The 14,674-nt window shown below is 38.0% G+C and overlaps 1 protein-coding gene and 1 non-coding gene across 2 annotated transcripts in view; both read left to right on the forward strand.

Annotated features, from left to right (window-relative positions):
• The window catches only part of BZW2 (basic leucine zipper and W2 domains 2), a 68,498-nt gene that overhangs the window by 35,026 nt on the left and 18,798 nt on the right, over positions 1–14,674 (forward strand). The window contains exons 3-7 of the mRNA XM_049785696.1: positions 1,502–1,678; positions 3,412–3,515; positions 5,915–5,980; positions 10,527–10,662; positions 14,041–14,150. Coding sequence (XP_049641653.1) covers positions 1,502–1,678; positions 3,412–3,515; positions 5,915–5,980; positions 10,527–10,662; positions 14,041–14,150 — 593 coding nt within the window. The remainder of the gene's footprint in view (positions 1–1,501; positions 1,679–3,411; positions 3,516–5,914; positions 5,981–10,526; positions 10,663–14,040; positions 14,151–14,674) is intronic.
• LOC126026969 (small nucleolar RNA SNORA55) lies at positions 6,938–7,074 on the forward strand. The gene has a single exon (XR_007502149.1). It is a non-coding gene; the product is annotated as a small nucleolar RNA SNORA55 (small nucleolar RNA).

A 14,674-nucleotide genomic window follows, 5' to 3' on the forward strand; every position in this document is an offset into this window, starting at 1 on the left:
CACCCGGCAGCGCTCGGGGGTTACTCCTGGCTCTTTGCTCAGAAATCGCTCCTGGCAGGCTCAGGGGACCATATGGGATGCTGGGATTCGAACCACCGACCTTCTGCATGCAAAGCAAATGCCTTACCTCTATGCTATCTCTCTGGCCCCTTATCTATTTACACACTATAATACTCCAACTTTTTCCATTGAGTTGCTGATTCTTTTCAGCTATCTCATGGAGCCTTCTCATTTGTTTAATAAATTGCTTGCTACCGAGTTTTGAGGAATGTGAGATAAAAATTTTACATTAGAAACTCTTGTGTATGTCAGTGGAAATTCTTGTTGTATATCACTTTGTACTATATTTAAATACTCGATCCCAGTTGCTCTGTCGGCCAACTCGCTGTACCATTGCCAACACGCAGTGTTTGAAATGGCCATGTGACTGCTCACCCAGAGCATAGTCATCTTAAGTACTACATGTTTCTTTATATTCTCTTTTTTCCTGAAATCTAATTATTAGACATTTATATATGTGTGTATATGTAGATATATATACATATGTATGTGTGTGTGTATATATATATTGTCAAGGGGAATGGTAGAAGGAAGATTTAGAGTTTGGTTTTTGGGTTCTACCCAGAGGTGTCCATGGCTTACTTCTCAGTGCTCAGGGATAATTCCTAGTGGGACTCAGGGTGCCAGATGGGATGCTGGAGGTTGAACCTGGCTTGGCTGTATATGAGGCACATGCCCTGTCCACTATACTATCTTATCTCCCTGGCCTCTTAGCACTTCTTGGTCTCAGAAATCACTTTTGGCAGGCTCATGTGACCATAGGAGGTGCTGAGGATTAAACCCAGGTTGGTCCCATGCAAGGCAAACACCCTACCAGCTATGCTATGGCTCCAGTCCCAAGATAAATTGTGCGGTCTACATTATTTCAAACTGTTCTTATTCTATCCTTACTTTTTAATATTTTGACTGTTTTAAGTAGGAAGTCATTTTCCTTCAGAATCTTGAGGAAATATGTAGTATTTCCAAAACTCTGGTAACATTCTGATATTTCTATTGTTGTCACTGTCTGTCTGTTTCTTTGCCTGATATGTGATTTTGTATTCACCTCTGTAACTTTAGAGAGTTGCTGTTTTCTGAAATTCCATGTTAATGAGCACGTTACTGTTAGTCCAGGAAACTCGAGCTTTTCGAGTCAGTAAAACTTACTTAAACTTCTAGGGACCAGAGTGATAGCACAGCGGTAAGGCTTCTGCCTTGCAAGCGGCCGATCCAGGAGTGATTTCTGAGCACAGAGCCAGAAGTAACCCCTAAGCGTCACTGGGGGGCCAGAAAATTGTTAAACCAGGGAATTCATAACATCACAATTTGGTAGAAAAGCTTCAATTGTCCTCTAACTATTAAATCATCATACTATGTTAAGAACAAAAAAAAAAAAAAAAGAATGGCGCTGTGTTGAAAATGTATATGAATAAAAATTAATATTAATATTTGTGCATTTTAGATGAAAAAGAGAAATTCGAACCCACAGTTTTTCGGGATACACTTGTCCAAGGGCTTAATGAAGCTGGTGATGATCTCGAAGCTGTAGCCAAGTTCTTAGACTCTACAGGCTCAAGATTAGATTACCGCCGCTATGCAGACACACTCTTCGACATCCTGGTGGCTGGCAGTATGCTCGGTATGTCAGGCATAATGGCATCTTCTCAGGCAAAGACTGCATGGAAGTAGACTTCTTATGGATCCAGCTTCCTTCAAAATGAAATCACTTATAAAACTATACTAAAGTCTGCAACTCTTGGGGCAGTGGCACTCTAATGAAAGTAACTCAGTTGAGTTTTCATTTGCTGATACAAATGATTTCATATGTCTGATACAAATTGACTTTGTAGTTTTATTTTTGCCAATCGATCTGATATCATGAGTTAGATCAAGGCAGTTATCCACTAAAATGAAATGAAAAAGTTACTGTTTAGGGGCCGAAGAGATAGCATGGAGGTAAGGCGTTTGCCTTTCATATAGGAGGTCATGATTCGAATCCCGGCGTCCCATATGGTCCCCCATGCCTGCCAGGAGCAATTTCTGAGCCTGGAGCCAGGAATAACCCCTGAACACTGCTGGGTGTGACCCAACAACCACAAAAAAAAAGAAAAAAAAGAAAAAGTTACTGTTTAGCCTATAGTATTTGCTAAATAGTACTGAGTATTTTTATATATTTAATGCTAAATGCAGAGCTCAGCTTCTGTTTATCTAAGATTAAACCAATGCTTTTAACTCCTATTGAGACTGACTCAACTTTAAAGGTGGAAAGTGGAATGCGTTATGGACAAAAAGGACATGATTCTCTTCTCGCATTTATGTGTGGATACCAAGTGGGCTATGGAGGAAAGACTGAGATAGAGCAAAACACTGACTGTCTTAGCAGGGCAGCTGCTGTGTAAGCAGAGACATATGGCAAGGAACCAGAGTGCAATCTGTTCAAACTTGCCTAGAGAACTGGGTTAGTGAGGGAAGGAGCCATTCTTTCCATTCAAGTCCGAATACCTCAGATCTTTAAAGCCAGTTCTAGTCCAATGCAGGGTTAATGAGCTGCAGTGTAATAAGTGATATTCAGCCTAAATAGAGACATGTCCTGATGTTACCAGTAACTGCATTAAGAATAAGTAGATTGGGGCCGGAGAGATAGCATGGAAGTAAAGCGTTTGCCTTGCATGCAGAAGGACGGTGGTTCGAATCCCAGCATCCCATATGGTCCCCTGTGCCTGCCAGGGGCGATTTCTGAGCATAGACCAGGAGTAACCCCTGAGCTGCCAGGTGTGACCCAAAAACCAAAAACCAAAAAAAAAAAAAAAAGAGTAGGTAGATTAAGCTCAGTGAGTAAATGTTACTCTTTAGCTCCATGGTAAAAGAAATGTTTTTGAAAAGAACCAAAATTACAATAGCGATCTAGTATGGAACTGCCCATTTGAACTATCTTAATAACATAAATACACATCTAGACATCACTTTATGAAAAAAAAATTTTTTTTTATTTTTGGGCCACGTCCAGCAGTGCTCAGGGGTTACTCCTGACTTTGCACTCAGAAATCACTTCTGGCAGGATAAGGGGACTATATGGGTTGCTGGGGATCAAACCTGGATCTGTCTCCCATGTCCACCGTGCAAGGCAAACGCCCTACCTGCTGTGCTATCACTCTGGGCACCCCCCCTAAAAAATCTTTTTTTTACATCCCTGAGATTGAAATCTGGGAGCTCACACAAGCTAGGCATTGAGCCATATCTTCATCCTGTCTTTGAAATTTGTTGTGACTTCGAGATACTCTTCCTGTTCTCCCTGATATATAGGAACTCATGGGTGCTTCAGATATTTCTCTCATTTCAACATTATCCTAACTACAAGTTCCTTATTTGCAGCCCCCGGAGGAACACGCATAGATGATGGGGATAAGACCAAGATGACCAACCACTGTGTGTTTTCAGCAAATGAAGATCATGAAACCATTCGAAATTATGCTCAGGTAAAGACAAGTTGAGGGGCTATTGTATTAGGAGGGAAACAGAATAGAATTTGGGAAAATAGTGAGTTCAAATTCAATAAGCAATCTTTCTCTTCTTTCTCTCTCTTTCCCTGTCTCCCTCCCTCTCCCCTCTCCCCTCCTCTCTCTCTTTCCCTGTCCTGTCTCCTCTCTCTCTCTCTCTCTCTCTCTCTCTATTGTTTTGGCTTTTGAGGTTATAGTCAGTAGTGTTCAGGATATATGCCTGACTCTGCATTCAGAAATCACTCCTAGTCATACCTGGAGGACCATAGGAGATGGCAAGGATCAAACCTAGGTTGTTTCTGTCAAGGCAAATATCCTACCCATTTTACTATTGCTCCAGTCCCTAATAGGCCTTTTTTTGGGGGGTTTAAGTCTTTAAAAGTGAGCCAGAATGGGGTGGGGTTGCAAAAAAAAAAAAAAAAAAAGAGCCAGAAGATTAAACATTCTGGGATCAGATAGAGCAGAATCTGACCTAAACTCTTGAAATATTTTTTTTTTTGCCAGCACCTTGGTTAAATGATTGTTGAGTCTGCATAGTCAGTTCAAGAGCTGAGTTCTTATAAATTAACTCCAATTTGTAAGATAAAGGCACTTTACTAAGAATCAGAGTTTGAATTCTATTTGAGCTCTAATACTTAAAAGTAATTGCCAAATAGTGATGTTTTACCTGTCTCACCTTCTTCATAGGATTTTTGTTCAATTTAAACTATTACAGAGGATGGTTAAAAAGTATGGTCTGGGCCCGGAGAGATAGCACAGTGGTGTTTGCCTTGCAAGCAGCAGATCCAGGACCGAATCCCAGTGTCCCTTATGGTCCCCCGTGCCTGCCAGGAGCTATTGCTGAGCAGACAGCCAGGAGTAACCCCTGAGCATCGCCAGGTGTGGCCCAAAAACAAAAACAAACAAACAAAAAAAGAACCCAATATCTCAAACAACTGTATTTACAGTTCAAGATTTGACAAGCAATTCTGGTTAAATTAAGTTCTGTAAGTTCTACTAGAGATATACCCTAGGAACACAAAAACATAATATAAAAATACCTTCTACACACCTATACTCATTGCAGTGCTATTTACGATAGCCAGAATCTGGAAACAACTCAGATTCCTGATAACAGATGAGTGGCTAAAGATATTGTGGTACATATATGCAATGGAATACTATAGAACCATCAGCAAAAATGTGGTCATGAAGTTTTCCTATACATGGTTGGACATGGAAACTATTATGCTGAGTGACATAAGTCAGGAGAGAAAAAGACACAGAATAGTCTCACTCATCTATCGGATTTAAGAAAAACTAAAGAGATTACTGTAATAATACACAGAGATAATAGAGATAAGGGCTGGAAGGACCAGCCCACAATATGAAGCTTACCACAAAGAGTGGTGAATTCAATTAGAGAAATAACTAAACTGACAACTATCATGACAGTGGTAGTGAGTGAGAGAAGTAGAATGCCTATTTCTAATATAGGCACGGGATGGGGAGGAGGGAGTTGGGGCCATTGGTGGTGGGAATGTTGCACTGGTGAAGGGGGGGGTGTCCTTTTATATAACTAAAACTCAACTACAAACATGTTTGTAATAATTTAAAAAAAAGATTCCCCTAATCACTCTGAAAAAAATATATGGCTTTTAACAGAGCTCTTTAAAAAAAAAAAAAAAAAAAAGTTCTGTGAGTGAAGCCTAAATCTAAAAAGACCTTATAAATGAGCCAGAAGGAACCAACTACCTTTGGTCCTGGATGGGCTGCTTGCAAGGCAAACGCACTGTGCTATCTCTACGGGCCCGGTATTGGGTTCTTAAAGTATGACTAAAGGGCACAAAAATTCAATTGATCTGAATCAAAAACATGGTTTCATTTTAAAAGTATTTGGTTGCTATACTCTGTTTAAGTATTCATACAGGATTGAGGGGTCTTTAATAATTTTAGCACCATCAAATTATATATTTTGTTCATCTGCTGCAAATATATTGGTGTCCCTTAAGAGAGTAGTTTTCTCTGATTTCTTCTATTCATTCGTATTTGTTGTCTTTGTGTTTAATCTGTAATCCTCCCCTCATTTTATTTTTATTTTATTTCTGCTTCTCAGTTTTAAAATGATGTTGTATTTTATTTTAATGCATTCTTTTTGTTGTGTTTCTGTTTATTTTTGCATGATTTTTTTTCTTTTACGTGTGCATTTTGACCCAATTTTCTTACCCTATGTCATAGTTATTTATTTAAAATGCTCTTATTTCTATTATATCATGAGCAGGTTTAAGAGCACATCCATACTGTTTTGTAGATTTGGGTTTTAGTTAAGTTGTATTTTTTTTTTACTTCTTTTACCTTTTAAAATTGTGTCACATTTAATAATTTTGTTCTATGTTTAGGTCTTCAACAAACTCATCAGGAGATATAAGTATTTGGAAAAGGCATTTGAGGACGAAATGAAAAAGGTAAAAATTGAATGTAATACTTTACCTTTCAAGGTGATGGGATGGAACAATGATGAAATTGTAATAATGTAAGACATCATGCCCTAAGAATAAGACAGCCTGCTATAGAAATTGTCTTAACTACTGTCATCTGTGGATCTTAAAATAAAAACAGAAGCATTCAAATATGCAAGCAGAATATAAGAATAATTATAATGATTACTTATTACAGGCATAAAAATAATTTACCTTAGTAGAATCAAGATAAGGTCATTTAAGTTAGTTGAGGCATGTGAAAAGTACAAAGTTCTCAAGTAATACACAATAACAGCCATAAATTTTAGAAGTAACTGTCAGGCAAAGGATATGGCACATGTTTCGAGTCTCTAAGTATAAATTACTGGGTTTTTCTCATCTGTAAAAGAGCAGTTAGAATAATGCCTTATAGTTGTAAAGGAAATAAACAAGATAACAAATTATCTTGAGGCTGGAACAATAGCACAATGGGTAGGGTTTTTGCCTTGTATGCAGCCGACCCAGTTTTGGTCCCTGATATCCCGCAAGGTCTCCCGAGCTTGCCAAAGTGATTTCTAAACACAGAGCCAGGAGTAACCCCAGTGCACCGCTCAGGATGTGGCCCCAAAATTAAAAATGATATATAGTAACTGACTTTAGTAAGCAATCAAATGAAAGTTAATACCTTATTATAAAAAACTCTTTTTAGTGTTGTAATATGTTCCCTCTTACATATCCTTATGTTATTCTTACATAATGTTACATTATCTTGTTAGAGATTTATATTTTGCTTTATCATATTTTTCTAATTTTAGATTACTGCCTAAATGTATCATAAACAGGAAGAAAGGGGTTATATTTATTCTGATATTTTTTTACTTGCTTCCCCTTACTTAAAGTGGTCCCATATATAATGAATATTCTGTTAATAACACTTTTTTGTTTTGTTTATTTACATTCTCAGCATCTAAATCTTTCCCATTTCTTGCTGCCTCATGCTGGTATGGGGGACAGCTGAGATGCTCCAGTGACAGCAAAGCAAATTCATATGGGTCATTTCCATTTGAATTGGAGCCTATCTCTACAACTCTGCCACAATTGTAGGCAAAAACAAATCACAAAAAAGAGAATCACATTTCCATGACCTGGTGACCCAGCATATATTCACAAGGAATTCTTTAGCTTTCACACATAAAACTTAATATATAGATATGTTTATCACAGTATTAAGATATGACTTAATATGAACTGCTGAGCGAGTGAATGATGAAATTGCAGCCTATCCTTAAAGTGAATACTGTACTGTCTACTTGAGGCTGAACCCCATGAGCTCATGAGGGAAGATAGATGCCCATGGGAAATTGTTAAATGAAATAGCAAAAAGCAGGGCATCCATTTGGTAGTGATTTAACCTTAGCAAATTACTGTGTGTCTCATTCATCACTAAATGAAAAATCAAAGTTGTGGGGATTGAGAGGAGTGAAGTGCGTTCAGATCAGTTTGAATTTCACTCAGTTTTAGCTATTACCCATCATAGGATTAAATCAGATTAAAAATAATATGTATGGATATGTGTACTCATAAGAAGCAGGCAATGTAAATTCATTTTGAAGGCTATAATCAACCTGTTAATAATGTTTCTCTAAGAGGAAAGAATAGCACTTTTCTTATTCATGAGGAGATGTTGGATTTAGGGTGGGACAGGATACATCCAGCAGTGTTCATATGCTGCTCCACTGGCTATCACTAGTGGTGGTACTTGGGGGCCATGAATTACTGGGAACCAATTAAATCACGAGCCTTCCAAATACAGTTATGTGCTCAGCCCACTGTGTGCTGTCTCTCTGGCAGGAATGGGAAATGTAGTGTATCAGATTGTGATGTGCTTAGAAAGAAATGAGTGGCCAGAAGAGAGGTGCGTTGTTTTGTGTGCCACTGACCCAGGCACTCCATTCCCCAAGTATGGACAGGAGTGACCCTTGCATGCAGCCAGAGCATGGTCAAAATATACAAGACAATATTGTTTTAAAGGAATGGGTGTGATATTATTTTCTTTTTAATGATGCAAAACATTTAAATTAAAGTTCTAGAAATGTTAACTTTTGTGCAGTTTTTCAGAATTGAATAATTTTAGTAAGGTAGTTCCCAACATTTTAAAAAGAATACCTATTTAAGCTAATTTGTCCAGTTAATTTGAGACTTTATTTATTAACTTGTGTCTTGATCATTCATTTGTATCTTGATCATTTTTATATGAGAAAAAGGGCTAAATTTTCTAATTTCTAAATTATAAACTATAAAGTTTATAGTTTCATTGTTGCAGAGAATTCATTTTTTGTTTGTTTTGTTTATTTTGCTTTCCCCCTTCTTGTTGCTCCCTCAAACCAGTATTGCCTCGTTCTTTTTTGTTTGTTTGTTTTGTTTTGTTTTTGGGTCATACCTGGTGAAGTTCAGGGATTATTCCTGACTCTGCTCTCAGAAATCACTCCTGGCAGGTATGGGGGACCATATGGGATGCCAGATTCTAACCACTGTCCGTCCTGGATCGGCTGCGTGCAAGGCAAACACTCTACTGCTGTGCTATCGATCTGGCCCCTATTGCCTTGTTCTTAACAGTGATTTTTTAATTCATTGAGACTTTTATAGCCATACACTGCAGGAAAAATGGACTGGCTTGATTGAATTGCTGCTCCATAGTCATTCTATAAATACTTGGAGAGTCACATAACCCTGTAGGTTCCTTTTTCTATTGGGAATAGTAAATTAATATTGCCCAACTCACTACTACGCAGAATTAAAGGAATTTCATTGGCTCATTTCCATGAGCTATTGATGCCAAGGGCCTTACTGGTCATGAAAAGGTCAGCTGAGTTTTTGATGTTTGCCCCTGCAGGGTCTCAGTAGCTTGCCCAAGGACTAATAAAATGGAAAATAGACACAGAAAATGGTCACAGGTGGCGAAAGATTCGGAAAGATCAGAACATTCCACAAGACTAGATTCCGAAGTTGGAGTGGGTTTTTTTTCCCCCTTCTACCATATTTGGTTTGCTGCTTTCAGTTCTATTACTCTTAGGGTAAAAGGATGGGAGTACTAAGATCCATTTGGGCCCAAGTAGCATCTTAATCCTCTGATTCTCCCTCTTAAATCGCTCAGTTTTTCTTTTTTTGTGCATTTTGTTTTATTTTGTTCTGTTGCAAGGCCACACCCTGAATTGGTCAAAGCTTACTCCCAGGTCTGTGCACAGAAATCACTCCTGGCAAGGCTCAGTGCACCATATGGTCCCAGGGATGAAACCCCGGCCAAGTGCATGCAAGACAAGCACCTGCCATTCCACCCCGAGAGACCTCTTTCTTTGTGTTAGGAACTTTTCCTTACCTCATGCTTCATCCAGTGGGGCTCATAGTTAACTGTGTGATCTAAGAAAGGCTGAATATGGAGATTGAAATACAGTTATAAGGATTTATTTGGGCCTTGCATGTGCCTGGCTCAGATTTGATCCTCAGTACCATTTAGCCTTCTGAGCATCAGTAGGTATGGCCCTGAAGGTGCCCTAAGCGTCACTGGCTGTAACCTCTGAGCACTGATTAGGAGTGTCCTCCACAAGACAGAAATGCCAAATTCAAATCTCATTATTTAAGAAATAAATAGAAGGACCTGGAGGGAAAAATTATGTGACTTAGAGTACCTTCCTTGCAAGCATCTGATGTGAGTTCAAGTCCTTCCGTCTGCCCTATGGGCTGAGCAGAATTGTTTGTCTGTGATTCACCCAGCATCACTGAGAGTGAGTTCCAGCCATACCAGAAGCAGGTGTGTCTAAGCACCATGGGCAAGGGTGAGGCCCGTAGGAAGTCCCACAATTAAAAGGATATCCAAGTACCATGGCCACAAGGTGTGACTCCTTGTCATATTTCGCCAGAGCACCAAAGAAAAGTAAAGAGCTACCAAAAGGTAAACAACTCCTTTCTCTCGCAGCAGTCCTGCTTTTTTTTTAAGAGTCTCATATGTCACAAATGAAAATGATCAGCTGAAATATCAATGATATCCTTGTCTGCACTCACAAGAGATGGTACATGGGAAGCCACAGCTTATAGTTGATCCTTCTTATATTGGCAGTTAGTTGTGTTTTTGCTATAACAAAATTTGTGAAATTGGGTAAATATGGACGAGAAAGGCAGCCAAAGAAGCAAGAGATTAGAAAAAATGCTTGTTTCAGAAAACATGATGTTCATCAGCCATATTTGATTCTTTGTCATATACAGAGGTAACTGTAAATGATTTATGTAAACTGGTCACACTATACTCAGACTGTCTCTTCCTTTTCCCGAGTGCTTTATAGAAGTAAGTAAATCTGGAAGACATATATATATATACTATGCCCAGTCAGATCATTTTTGTTATGCCATCTAATTTGTAATTAAATAGACCTGGTATTTTTAGCTGAGAATATCTGTGATTTGCCTATGTCCTGCTAACAATGGGTTTACATCATCGCTTGTTTTCCTACATGAGTCCTTTGTTTTAACTACATGGTTTCTCTTGTTTCACCCACAGCTTCTCCTCTTCCTTAAAGCCTTTTCTGAAACCGAACAGACTAAGTTGGCTATGCTGTCAGGCATCCTTCTGGGCAATGGCACCCTTCCCGCCACCATCCTCACCAGTCTCTTCACTGACAGCTTAGTCAAGGAAGGTAATGACTAGTGCACCTTTTTTTTTTCCAGTGAAAGTGAAAAAAGGAAAGCAAATCTGTTAGATAGCTAGAAAAATCATACAGTACTTCTGAGTGTTTCTACTGTCTGCCCATCTGCCCCAGTGACAGAATGTGTCCTCAAGCAATAAGCAGATCGTACTCGTTTGCTGTAGAAATTTAAAATGAGAAATGTATGCCTACCTAATTAGAAACAGTAAGTGCTAACAAACCAGTCCTGTTTGATATGATTCATTTCCTGGGTTAGATATGCTGATGTACTTGGGCCTAAGCTATTTCTAACTCATCTTTGTTCTTTCTGGTAGATTTATTTGATGAGATAGTGCTTGCTCCGTTAGGATTTGGGTGCCTTTGGAGGCATTTAACTTTTCTGTCCTCGTTTAGAAAAGACCCAGCCCCATAGGACTGTCTTTATTTTATATGGCCATCAAAATGTCCCTTCAAGTTCCAAAGTTTCTCCAGTTATTTTTACCCCCTCAGTTTTCCCTGGTTCAAACTATTTTTTTACTCTCAAAATCTGCCCAAATCTTATGCTCATATGTTCATTAAAATATTCACTGTCTTCACTTTAGATGTCCAGATGGCTGCATCAAGAATTTTACCATATGAGAGTTTGATAGGCATGCATAGAATTAATTATAGAATAAAACGAAAGTAGATTCTTTGAGAGGAGAATGATAATATTTAAGTTATAACCAAACATTTTTATAATCTTAAAAATAAGTTCATGCATACACCAGAGCAATAGGACAATGGGTAGGATACTATTCTTGCACATATGGCTGACTTGGGTTCTATCCCTGGCACTGTGTCTGATGCCTGAGGCCCACCAGGAGTGATCTCTGAGCGCAGAGCCAGGAGTAAGCCCTGAGCACTGCTAGATGTGGCCTGAAAACAGGGGAAAAAAAAGATTATTATACTAACTACTACTTTTTCTTTAATTATACAAATGTGTGTATATTTTACATTGTTTATATAAACTCATAAGCATTAAAACCCATGTTATTAAGTTGATAGCCTATTTTTTTTCAGATAGTAGCCTGTCTTACTGTCATAGCATTCATTTTTTTCACTTGTTTCCTCTGCTTTTTCTGTGGTGTTGATTTTGGTTTGGGGCCACACGTGAAGGTGAGAAGTGCTTGCTCTTGATTCTGTGCTCAGGAAACCATCCTAAGCAATACTCAGAGTACTCACAGTACTCATGGGTTACTGGGATTTGAACTTAGATTCGCCTCATGCATTCAAGTGTTCTAACTGCACTGGCCTACTCTTCTGCTTTTTCAAATGAATTCATGCTGAGTTGGTTTCCAAATGATCTTTTGAGTGAATGTGTTTATCTCAAAGTAAGTAGAATATATGTTTATTTTGTTTTTGGGGTCAGGGCTAGCTATGTCAGGGTTATTCCTGGCTCTATACTCAGTGTTCCCTCCAGGGACTCTGGGAACCATATGGATGCCAGTGATCAAACCTGAGTCAGCCTCATGCAAGACAAGTACCCTACCTGTTGTACTATTGTTCTGACTCTTAAGAATACTTATTTTTTTTTTTTTGGTAGCTAAAATACTAGTAGTGTAAAATTCTTCGTATTATTCAGGACTTGAATTTATTATTCAAAACTTGGATTTTTTTTTTTTGCCCCTATTAATAATACTATTGACATCATTTTTTTTTTGGTTTTGGTTTTGGTTTTTGGGTCACACTCGGCGGTGCTCGGGGGTTACTCCTGGCTGTCTGCTCAGAAATAGCTCCTGGCAGGCACAGGGGACCCTATGGGCCACCGGGATTCGAACCAACCACCTTTGGTCCTGGATCGGCTGCTTGCAAGGCAAACGCCGCTGTGCTATCTCTCCGGGCCCTATTGACATTTTTAAGGATGATTTCCTTACTCATTTTCAGAATTGATGGAAGATCTCCTCTGAACATATGATCATTTATCTTACCTTCAGCTAATTAACTGACATAGATCACATGGCCCAGGAACCATTTTGCCTAGGGAATACCAGGCACAGAAGAGCTCAAGCTCAGATCTCTGAAGTTATCAAAGTACAAAATGATGATGCTAGAGTTATACTGAATAAAAACTACCCGACCTTCACAAAATAGAAATTTTTCTTAGGGGGGAAAAAAATAAAAGAGACTATTCATACTATGCAATTATATTCAACTATAGTGAAGCTTTTGATTCAGAAATATCAGTTGTGTATTTTAACTCTGTTTCAATTCTTGTTTCAATAACAATGTTAATTTAGAAATTTGAAATGCTCCCAAAAGTGCTATCTACTAGTTATTTGACTATAGTTAGAAATAAATTCTTGTCTTGATTTGGATATAGATATGAGTGGTTTCCCAATTAAATAGCTTTTTCATGATATATTTTATAATATCTAGAAAAAAATTCAACTTGAAATAGCACTGGATAAGTTTTTCGCTTAGCTCATGACTGACTTCAAAATCCCTTGGCAAAAAGTAAAATAATAAAGTAAATAGGAATGTTCAGCTATGACTGTTTGTCACCACTAATACCATTAATATTATTTATTGGTATTACTTATTAGCAATTTTATTGATATGTTTACATTTTAGTTTTATGTCTCAAATTATTGTTAGCACCTCAGGACCACTCTCTTTTTTTTTTCCCCCTCTCCCACTGGACCACTCTTAAAAGTATGAAATATTGGTGAACTCCAGGGTGAAAGGAAAACTAAAAAAATACTGGACATCAATCTATTTTTGACCATAATAAAAATTATAAATTACAAACAAATATAAATAATATAAAAATAGAATTTATAAAAAATATAAATTAAAATTTAAAATTAGAATGATAAAGTATAAAATATATAAATTATATAAAATATATAAATAAATTTATAATTCATAAAATTATACATTAAAATTATATCCATTTGTAAGTAGACTATCTTATTTTTTAAAAAATGTGTGTTTCTCATAAAAATTTCCTCTTCTTAGTAAGAAAAAGAAAAGAATTTTGTTTAAAAAGATAGCTAGATTTTTTTTTCTTCCAAATCAAGTGATTTACTCATTTCAAGAAACTTAGTAAGGGGCCGGCGCGGTGGCGCTAGAGGTAAGGTGTGTCTGCCTTACCAGCGCTAGCCTAGGATGGACCGCGGTTCAATCCCCCGGCATCCCATATGGTTCCCCAAGCCAGGAGCGACTTCAGAGCGCTTAGCCAGGAGTAACTGCTGAGTGTCACCGGGTGTGGCCCAAAAAACAAAATAAATAAATAAATAAGTGAATGAATGAATGAATGAATAAATAAATGAAACTTAGTAAGAAATGTTGCTTTGTACATCATTGCCACGAGTTTTCCCTGTAAAAGAAATGAATCTTTTAACACAGGCATTGCGGCCTCATTTGCTGTGAAGCTTTTCAAAGCATGGATGGCTGAGAAAGATGCTAACTCTGTTACCTCTTCTTTGAGAAAAGCCAACCTTGACAAGAGACTGCTGGTAAGTGATCTCTAATTGGGGGAGGCAATCTGGGGGTTGTTTTGATCACCATCAGAAAATCTAATAATGATAATGAAATACTCAGTAGAGAAGAATTTGTCTAAGTCCATATTTGTTCTATATTGATTTGATTGTCTGTGCTCCCATCCCAGCAACGTTTAGGGATTTCAGGGGTCACTCTTGATGATATTCAGCCAACCAGGCTTCTGGGTCATTACTAGGATCTACAGATGTGGTGCTGGAGACCACCAGGGCCACCCCCAAGTGTGCATTGTACTATCTCCCAACCCATTCTGTGGATTTTTAGAAGAGTTTTATTACCTTTACAGCCATAAATATTATACCTGTCACATATGTACTTTTTGTTGTCTTCCTTATACAGTTCCTCTAAACTGCAGTAAAATATCGTTCTTACATAGGCAAAGGAAAAAACGTAAAGTGGGGAAACTCGTGCACTGGAAACGGTTCTGCCCAATTCTGCTACTCTTCTAGGTCTCCTTTTTTGTTTGTTTGTTTGTTTGTTT

Source organism: Suncus etruscus, chromosome 13 (assembly GCF_024139225.1).
Source record: "Suncus etruscus isolate mSunEtr1 chromosome 13, mSunEtr1.pri.cur, whole genome shotgun sequence".
NCBI classification, from domain to species: domain Eukaryota; kingdom Metazoa; phylum Chordata; class Mammalia; order Eulipotyphla; family Soricidae; genus Suncus; species Suncus etruscus.